At 48.4% G+C, this 10539-nt stretch overlaps 2 protein-coding genes across 2 annotated transcripts in view; both read left to right on the top strand.

Moving 5' to 3' along the window:
- The window catches only part of F11R (F11 receptor), a 313105-nt gene that overhangs the window by 218110 nt on the left and 84456 nt on the right, over positions 1-10539 (top strand). The window lies entirely within an intron of this gene.
- On the top strand, positions 100-10090 carry PEX11B (peroxisomal biogenesis factor 11 beta). The gene is made up of 4 exons (XM_028711259.2): positions 100-423; positions 3637-3752; positions 6527-6728; positions 7317-10090. Exons 1-4 carry the CDS (start codon positions 368-370, stop codon positions 7684-7686), a joined length of 744 nt encoding a protein of 247 aa, XP_028567092.1. The 5' UTR covers positions 100-367; the 3' UTR covers positions 7687-10090.

Below are 10539 nucleotides of genomic sequence, written 5' to 3'. Positions count from 1 at the left end.
AGCGTCGGGATTTCCCCCAATCGCCTTTAAGAGGGGGCGGGCGGAGGAGCAGCGATTCAGAGCGAGCCAGTTAAAAGAAAAAAACAAAACTCCCGCAACGACTACAAAGCCTTTGACCATTAACCGTGCTTAAATTTGTCCCTAGGGCGCTGCCGTACTGCCCCCGGAAGTGACCGCGATTTCATTTGCCCGCGGCCGAGGGGACGGGCGGGGGCGGTGTCGGCCCTGCGGGAGGCGGAGGGCGGTGCGGCCCTGCGAGGCCGAGGAAAGAGCTACCGAGGGCTGCCTGCGAGCCTGGAGGAGGCGAGGGAAGGAGGAGGCCCGCCGGTGCTGCCTTAGCCGAGGAGAGGCTGCTGCTGCTGCTGCGATGGATTCCTGGGTGCGATTCAGCGCCCAGAGCCAAGCCAAGGAGCGGGTCTTCAGGTGCGGCGGAGGGCGGGGAGGGAGAGGCAGGGGACCGTGAAGGGTACCAAGAGCCAACCCGCTCCCGGTACCATCTCTTGGGGAAGGGGAGCGGGGGATTCGTGTAATGATCGTGGCTCGTTATTATGATCCACATAATAGTGTGTTGTCACTAGGTTATTGTTGTTACTGTATTCTTAAATATTTTACATTTCTTTAGTCATTGCTATTTTGTTGTTTCTTTTGGTTTATCATTTATCATTATTTGTACTTTAACCACCCTCCTTTCATCCCAAGGTGGGCCAGGGTGTCGGGTAGTGGTTAGAAGTGTCGGACGAGGACCCAGGAAAGATCAGAGTTCAACATACACAAAACACACCCCTCGGCCACGACTTTTGGCCAGTCTCTCTCTCTCTCCTCCTTTTTCTCTCTTTCTCACCCTAACTGCCTCACAAGGTTGCTGTGAGGGTAACATGGAGCGGGAGGAGAACTTTATGTGCCCCCTTGAGAACTCCTTGGAGAAAAAGGATGTGAATGCAGTAGCCAATAGGATAAGACATATGAGTAAGCAAACTAAAACTCAATATTAAAAACAATTTAAGACAACTCACAATCTTAAAACAATAAGGTGTGCCTTTAAACTATATAACCTCTCAAATGTCAAAAGCCATATTTTTTGGGGGGTGAGTTTGAGACTTCTTGGTAGAGCCACCAACCTGTGGTACCAGGTGTAAAAGAGAGAGAGAGAAAATACTTTTTTGTTTTTATGTCTTTGTCACATTTATATCCTACCTTTTTTTCTCAAAGGAGTTTAAGTTGGTGCAACATGATTCTCCTCCTCCTCCTCAGTTAATCTTCAATTAATCCCCACAGCAAGCCTGGAAAGTAGGTTTGGCTGAGAGGCAGTGACTGGCCCAAGATCACCCAGAGTGAGGATTTGAACCCTGGTCCTAATCCGATACTCGAACCACTACAGAATGCTGCCTTCTTATTGATTATTATTAGACTTCCTTTTTAAAAAATGAAAAGAAAATGCAATTGCATTTTCAATTTTACATACAATAAGCAAAAGAAAAATAAACACAATAAAAGCATAAAATCCCCTTTCACTTCCCTCTCCTCCTCCTCTGTGCATCCTCATATAATGATTTTCTCTCTGCATCTCTTCCATAACACTATTTTACAAATCCTTTGCCAATCCATAGTTCAAATTTTTACTACAAGTTTTTTGTCAAGCCTACCAATGAATGTAATTGTTTACAATAATTTTTCAAACAAGTTATAAACTTTCCCCATTATTTATTCAAATCTGCCTCTTCCTAGTTTCTAATTCTTCCTGTAAGTTTTGCCATTTCAGCATAGCTCATCAATTTTAGCTGCTGTTCTTCCTTGGCCAGAATTGTGCCTTCTTGCCATCTCTGGGCTAGAAGAATCCAGATTGCTGCTTCCAAGTAGTCCTTCCACACACTGATATGCTTCAGTTTCCCTTTGCACGCACACACCTTCCTGTGCATTTTCTTCATTTCAGTAGCACTGTTTGGGACACGTGGTTCATTCTCTTGTTTTCCTTGTTATAACAGCTGTAGGTCAAACATCCTTCCCAAATTGTGTGACAGTAGGTCCTGATTTGTCATCTGGCTACTTTCTGACTATATACCTTTTAAATTGATTTTTATTGCTTTTTAAAAAAATAAATAAATAAGGGGGGATTTTTCAGGAGCGGGGGCAAAGTAAATGCTCCAGACAAAGATAATTGATATCAGAGAACACGTGTAGCCTTTTTGGTAGATCTGTTGACTGAACAGTGATGTGACTTGGCACGTCTGTCTCTGAAAGACTTGTACTGCAAGTTTTTCTCCTCCCTTGTTTCTCAGTGGTGGCCAAATAATCCCTTCCCACCCACCACTGACACCCTCAGTTTTTTCATCTCCCCCAGCCCATAATTAATTGTACCAGCAGTGCAATCTGCTTTGCAGTTGCTTCCCCCTGCATTTCCATACCCCTCCCTGCCCCAAACCAGGATAACTATGCTGGACTGCAGCGTTGTGTAATGCGCTACTCTTAACCACCCCCATCAAAATGGGTTTCATTGCAGGGGTGGTTTAATCCACACACTCTCAGCCACACCCTGTCCTCTGCATTATGGGACTAAAGATGATGAACTTTATCTCATTGGCATTAGCAGAGCTATTTTTTTATTTGATTAAAAAGTTTACAAACTCAGGGAAACCACACCCTCTTTTTCACGGAAATAAACTTTAAATTAAAAAAAACCACAAACATACTTCTCTTTCCTGCTGCTTTTTGCTTTGGGCCAACACACTCCCCTCTCCCCATCACAGCTGCACTAAAAATCTCAGATTGTTCAATTTTCTTGCACTGGCCAGTAGCAACTGTTTGGTTAGTGGTTCCCAAACTTTCTCGCCTCCACAATCCATTTGTAAGTCATGCACCTTAATGTTTCTCAGGGTGCATTTGCTTTTTCCCAGCTGGGAAGACTCCTGAGCAAAGGAGGCTTTTCTTAAAGTTCAGGATTGTACAGTTAATTTGTTAAGATGCCCTTTGCAAAATGATTCTACTTGTAGAGAAAGGGTCTGTCCACAGAGCGTTTTTGCTTCTGTTCATGATACAGTAGCAGCAGGAATTTATGGTGATGCAATAACTCCTTCACTCCTCTCACATCTTACTGCATACCCTTAGGTTGGCCAAGAGTGCCTCCAAAGTTCAAACTTCAAGGACATAACAAGCACTCGGTGTGGTTGCCTTTCTCCGTTCCCTCCTGGAGGCTTGCCGGAGCTTGAGAATATGTCGGTTGCACTCTCTGTGTGGCCTGGCAGTGTGTGATTGGGGGTCTTAAGCAAGCCTTGTATTGCCATCCACTGCCCTCCAGATATTTTGGGTTACAACTTCCTTCATCCCTGACCATAGACTGCGCTGGCTGAGGCTAATGGGAGCAGCTGTAGTTCAGAACATCTGGAAGGCATCAAGTTGGAGAATGTTGATATTTATGTGACATATCCTAATTTGAAAACCCTTCTATATATATATCTATCTAATTATTCCAGGAGGCTCTCATGGACCCACTTACGCAGTACAAGTATATACCTCCCCTCCTTTTCGCTTTAGCTTTTTGCCTCGTGCTGCCAGCTATTGCAATAGGGCTATTTCATTGGGGCTTCAAGTATCTTCTCTACCAGGCTAACCCCTTTCCACCGTTTGTTTCTTTCCTCCTAGGGCTGCCCAGTATGCCTGCACTCTGCTCGGCTACTCACTGCAGAAGTATGGAGCCAGCCCTGATTTCATTGCTAGGATCAAGCAGCTGGAGGCTCACATGAGCTTGGGGCGCAAGTGTGAGTGCAAGAGGGGTTGGCTGGGACCTGAGAGGGTTGGGGAGGGATTCACTTTTATTTATTTGAGGAAATTTCTGTAGCACTTAGTATACATCTATGTAGTGCAGGGCAGATTTTTTTAAAAAACACATTTTACAAACATGCAGTAAAAGCATTGACACAAATGCAATGCAAATATACATTTGGATATTAGTACTGTAACTGAGTGGGACGCAGGTGGCGCTGTGGGTTAAACCGCAGAGCCTAGGACTTGCCGATCAGAAGGTCGGCAGTTCGAATCCCTGCGACAGGGTGAGCTCCCGTTGCTCGGTCCCTGCTCCATCCAACCTAGCAGTTTGAAAGCACAAAAGTGCAAGTAGATAAATAGGTACTGTTCCGGCGAGAAGGTAAACGGCGTTTCCATGTGCTGCTCTGGTTCACCAGAAGCGGCTTAGTCATGCTGGCCACATGACCCGGAAGCTGTACGCTGGCTCCTTCGGCCAATAAAGCAAGATGAACGCCGCAACCCCAGAGTCGTCCGCGACTGGACCTAATGGTCAGGGGTCCCTTTACCTTTACCTTACTATAACTGAATACAGTGGTACCTGTGGATATGAACGGGATCCGTTCCGGAGCCTCGTTCGCATCCAGAAGCAAACGTAACTAGCGATGGCACGTCTGCACATGTGTACGCGCTTTTTGCCGCTTCTGCTCATGCGCGTGACATCATTGTGAGCGCATGCGCAAGCGGCAAAACCCAGAAGTAACGAGCTCCATTACTTCCGGGTTGCCGCGGAGTGCAACTCGGAACGCACTCAACCCGAAGCGCATTCAACCCAAGGTATGACTGTACTGATGTTAGCCCCTCCTTTAACACACCTCCCCACACGCAGCACCACTCAAGCTTCATGACTCTCATCCAGGACCCAAGCAAACCCACAGGCCGCCCCAAAACCTCACAGAAAAGAGGGTACTCCTGAACCTGCTGACTTCTGAGCCTAAGAAGATCCTGCTGGATCAGGTCAGTGGCCCATCTAGTCCAGCATCCTGTTCTCACAGCAGCCAACCAGCTGCCTGTGGGAAACCTGCAAGCAGGACCTGAACACAAGAGTCTTCTCCCCTCCTGTGGCTTCCAACAGCAGGTATTCAGAAGCTCTGCTGCTGCCAACTGCAGAGGAGCAGCATAGCCATCGCAGCTGGCAGCCTTCTCCGTGATTTTGTTGGATCTTATTTTAAAGCCATCTGAGTTGGTAGCCACCTGTGGGAGTGAGTTCCATAGTTTAGCTATGTTCTATGTGAAGAAGGACTTCCTGACTTAGCCCCAGTTCCTCACTCTAGGGCTCACACGCAGGCACTAAGGTCTCATCGCCTCCTCAGGCTTCCCACAACTGTGTCCCTCCAACAATCAGTCAGCTGCTCTCAGCACACCCAGTTCCGCTCCAGGATCTGGTGGACCTAGGGCAGTGGTGGCCAAACTTGGCCCTCCAGCTGTTTGGGAACTACAGTTGGCCACTGGTCTTGATAGACCATCCCTGGCCACTGGTCTTGTTAGCTAGGGGTGATGGGAGTTGTAGTCCAAAAACAGCTGGAGGGCCAAGTTTGGCCACCACTGACCTAGGGTATTAAAAAAGGGCAGGCTTCATTTATTCATGCTAAATTGTTTTTGCATCATTCCGCCCTTTTTTCAAATTTGTAAAATGCTTCATAAGTACAGTGGAACCTTGGTTTTCGAATGTAATCCATTCCGGAAGACTGTTTGACTTCCGAAATGTTCAAAAACCGAAGCATGCATTTCTGGAAGCATTTACGTCTGGAAAACTCAATATGGAAGCCACGTGGCATGTTCGGATTCCGAAAAGTGTTCAAAAACCAAAACACTTCCGGGTTTTCAGCGTTCGAAAGTCAAAACATCCAACTTCCAAGACGCTCGAAAACCGAGGTACCACTATACAGGAGAGCAGCCCTCCTAGATCATATTGAAGAGCCACCCACCCAGCCTCTAGTCGGCCACATAGTTCAGCCAGACTGCCTCCAGTAAGCCTCAGAGGCACCAAGTTTCTCCCCATGTAGCAGCTCCCTTAGAAACTGCTTTTCAGCACACATTACTGTTTAAGGTTGTTCCCATTTTACAGATAGGGAACCTAGACTGATAAAGCAGGTTTCTCAAGGCTTCCCAGAAAGTTTGTCCCTGAGCTCTGTTAGTCTAGGCTTGTAAGTAGCCAGTTGCCTGGTCCACTCTGTCAAGTAGGAACCTTCCCCCAGGTAACTAATTGAAGATGGTGATTTTGGTTTTTGCCACAATTGGTTACGTGTAGCCATGTAGGATAGGAAAACCTATTTGTTGGATTGTAACTTGTACAGCATTTTGCAACCTTGTGATCCTTACAGCCGTCCTATAAGGTAAACCTATATTGGGCCTACCTTGCGAGGTTGCTGTAAGGATCCTCCCCCCACATGGCAAGGGTTTATTGGTGCTGAGAATGGCCTACCCAGTCTAATGAGGTCATATCAGCAGTAAAATGCAAACCAGGGACCTAATGATTCCTAGCTCCCCTGTCTCATAGCTGCTGTGTTATCCTAGTTAGCAAAGCTGTCCTAGAATCTGGCCTCTTGAAGATCCCCTTGGTCTATCTGGCCCCATCTCCTGCCACTCCTAAGGCAAACACATGTTGTAAGGACGCATTCAGACAGCCAGTTGACACCAAATCTGATTGCAGTTTGGAGCTTCTCCTTTAAAGAGCTGCAGAAGTGAGACCAATGTGGGACAAGCACTTTAACTTGGGATTCCTTTCCAGTGTTCCGGCTGGGGAATTCTTCAGATGCCCTGGAGGCGGCCAAACGGGCCATCCACCTGTCAGACATGGTCCTTCGCTTCTGCATCACTGTCAGCCATCTAAACAGAGCCATGTATTTCGCCTGTGACAATATCCTTTGGGCAGGGAAATCAGGTCTCGCCCCCCACATGGACCAGGAGAAATGGAGCCAGCGGTCTTTCAGGTGAGGTTTTTTTAATTGTATGAATGTGTGCTTTTATTTACACTATTGATGGGCATAAAACGTTGCAGCGGTCTGCTGACTGCAAATAAAGACTCTGTGTAAGTCAGCTGTCACAACTGATATCTGTTGATAGTGTTGGGATACTGCCGAGGAGACGGGGGCATTTGGCAGGCCCCCAGCTGGCTCCAGCCGGCAGCCGGGCGAACTCTGGTTCCCGGAACAGCATCAATCAGCGACACAAGCCTCAGATACCTTTAGAGACTCGGCACGCTCTAATCAGCAGAGTGAGTAACTTCTCACAATGGAAGTGGCGGACAGAGACATGTGTAAGCATTATTTACAGGCATTTATTCAGCATAGTTCAGGAACAAAGGAAAAAACATGTCTGCTTCCCTTCGTGTCCAAGCACACAGCAGTACAGCAAAAGCAATATACAAACGGAAGTTCCCAGCAAGCCTGTCCTGGAAGTAAACAGGCATCTGACACATAACAGTCATGCCTGTTCCTTTTAAGGTGGAAAGGAACTATATCCTAACAGACAGAAGTTAAGGACTTTTCTTCCTCCCCACCCCTTTGCCTTTTTTCCAGGTATTACCTCTTTGCACTGATCATGAACCTGAGCAGGGACGCCTATGAGATCCGGCTGCTGATGGAGCATGAGGCGAATGGGAAGTGCCAGCGAGGCGGTGGTGGAGACAGCCCCAGAGTGGGGGAAGACCACCGGCTCCAGCAGCTGATCTTGAGGCTGAAGCTGCAGGTCCGCCTCCTGTGTCACGTGCTGAGGGACAACCCCCCTCTGCTTCTGGACCTGGCGAAAAACGCCTGCGACATTTTTATCCCCATGGACAAGCTGGGCCTGTACAAGACCAACCCAGGGTTCGTGGGGCTCTGCGGCTTGACGTCTTCCGTCATCTCCATCCTTACCATTGTCTTCCCGTGGCTGAAGCTGAAGCCTTGAAGGGCGGGAGCAGGGGGGCGGGGCGGCTAGCTGGCGTCTGTGGAGCAGGCCACATGTCACAGGGCTTCCTCTTTCTACGTGTTCCACTTCCAGGGACCAGTACAAGGTGTTTGCGACTTTGACAGCTTTAGGCAGCCGGTGGCCCTTTGCGTAGCATGGGCTCCTTGGTACATGGGGACTTGGGCCTGTTGGCGCTTTGGGGGACATCTAATTTGCACTCAGTTTTAAGTGGGGGACAGCAACTTCGAGACCAACTTTCCTCACTCCTCTGGGCCACCGTACTACAACCCTCCTATGCAGATGGTCCTCAAGATCTATCCTTCCCCTGGCTTGCCCCTCCTCTGCCCTTCCCACTCCACAATACCTCTCCCCACAAATCCCACCCACTCACCTGCTCTTTTTAATTCATCCTGGGCTGCTCTGCAACGGTTAAGCCCCCAGTGAACTGTGGGAATGCATCCTTCAGTGCTCTGACATTGGAGCCACTGGGGAAGGGATCGGAGCTATTCTATGCCCCGCCACACCCAGCCTCTTCCACTCTTGAGCAGGAGGTGAAAAGTGAAGGTCTGTCCTTGTGCATAAACCTAGTGACCAGCTGCCTCATGGCATGGTACCTCGGTGCCCCTTGGCAAGGAAGGAACGAAGGTCTGGGGAAACGAGGCCCTGTGGCATTCTGCATCCTCTCTGCCTCTTTGCGGGGAGGCCAAGGAAAACGGCTGTGGAGCTGGGGCCATGTTTGGACTGAAGAGTAAGCACATGCCCAGTAAATGGGCTTCTGGTATTCCTATTGAGCTGTGGCTCCTATTTTTTTAGGCTTCACCACTCCATTAACAAGCAGAGCTTTAATGTCTGCGTTTCCTCAGCCTGGTCCTCCTCCAGATGTCCTAGACCCCAGCTCCCATCAGCCTGCAGCCAGCATGGCCACACTGAGCATGATGGAAGTTGGAGTATCCACACGGCATGAGAATTAGGAAGGGCTGTTCTAAGCTATGCCTTGATATTTGGCGCTGTTAATTCCTTTTCCTGATTTTGCAAGCCTCTCCCCCATCCCCCCGTCTCATAAACAACTTTTGAAATCAAGTGACCTCCTGAAGCTAAATGTAGTCAGCCACAGAGTTTTCTTTGGTATTACTATTTTTAAATGGTGGGTGGCTCCTGTTTGCCTGGGGGAGGGTTAAGTTCTGAGTAGGGATGCTGGTTTTCTGCCAGGCAGCTCACAGGGCATAACATGTGCTCCAGATCTGGTTATGATCTGATACTTTATATAAAGTCAGGTTTCTCGCCGTCATTGTTCTACAGCGAGAACTGGCAAATTCTGACCCTGAGAAGACTTCTGTCAAAGAACTTTGGGGGATAGGGGAAGCCTTACCCAGAAGACTTCTCTGCTAGGTATCTCCTCGGCCACTCTTAAAACATAGGAATCTTCTCAGAGTACGCACATAGCCATCTTACTCCTCACACCCTGTGCTGCCACCTCATTTCCCTTCACAGGAGCTCTGTGCCTTTAGTAGTTGCACAACAAACAGAAATTCCACCTGGGCTGCTTCCCCCTCCCTCTTCACTGTGGCCTCTCCTTTCTGGGAGAAGCTGCACAGAATGAATTTCTGCCTGCCACCCATCTGTTAACAGCTACAAAGCTTTGGACCTTTTGTTCACATTGAGATGCACAACCTGTGGCTGGGTGGCATCCCATCAGACTGCCGTGGGGTGGGTGCTCCCCTGTGTTGGGCGGTGGGGGTGAACTAAACATCTCCACATAAAAGAGAAGTTAGCGTGTCGGGGGGGGGGGGCTAGGCAAGGTTCTTTCCCCTTGATTTCTGAGTGGAGGGAATTATTTTTATGGGGGAAAGTGGTCAGGAACATGACATACACACACATGCCTCTTTGCTGTCTGAAAGAATGCATTGCCAGCTCGGTCTGAGCTTAGGCCATTGTGGGGAATCCCCAGGGGTCCGTATTGATCCGTTGTTGTTGTTTTTTTGTCATCTTTCGCCATCTCCAGCCCAGGTCTCCTTTCCCCTTCCAGTACCGCTTCTTAATCTCCACCATCAGCACCACCCATTGCCCTGCTTATAACCCCATTCCTGGTTGTGAAACAGGTGTTCCTAACCTGGAGCAGGTGATATACCCTGTTCCTCTGCTAATACAGTGCAAATACCCTCCAGGATGTTGCGGAGCTTGCAGCCTCCATCCTTCACCATTAGCCACACTGGTTGGGTCTGAGCAGAGTTTGGCCGGGGGGGGGGGATCCTCCAGCAGTATCAGAAGGGCACCATATTGGCTACCCCAGGATTAAAAATTTACAATTTCTCCCAGTCCTCAACTACACTTCTACCTTTCCCTCCTACTAGTGTATCAAATAAACAGGGTTGATCATTTGATCCAATAAATTAAGGTTGACATATGTTGTGTAGCCTGGGTTCTTTTTCTTGAACGAGTGATCTCAAGGGAACACCCCTGCAAACCAGTTCCTTTGGGGGGGGGGGGGAATCACTCCCTTTGCTTTCACTGGTGCTCATTCCTCTGGGCCCTCACTGCAGCTGGATGCTGCTTTTTCTTTTAAGGAAGTCTCTATAAAAGCATGAGAAAGCACCTGACTGCTGCATCACACCAAAGGCCCATGTAGTCCAGTGTCCTGTTCTGCAGCAGTGGTTCCCATTTCCGCCCCAGGCCATGGCTTCTTTGGTTCCATAAACTCAACCCTAGTGCCCCCATCCTAGAAAAAACATTCACAATAGCGGTTTGCACAACCCATGAAGGAAGATCAAGGCCATAACCCATCAATTGCACATTGATTCAAAATCCATGTAGAACTATTTATGTAGTTCTAACTGTAAAGTTGATCCAGCACCC

The sequence above is a fragment of the Podarcis muralis genome, chromosome 16, assembly GCF_964188315.1.
Source record: "Podarcis muralis chromosome 16, rPodMur119.hap1.1, whole genome shotgun sequence".
Taxonomy (NCBI): domain Eukaryota; kingdom Metazoa; phylum Chordata; class Lepidosauria; order Squamata; family Lacertidae; genus Podarcis; species Podarcis muralis.
The sequence above is the reverse complement of the archived record's forward strand: the minus strand, read 5'-3'. Positions and strand labels throughout refer to the sequence as shown.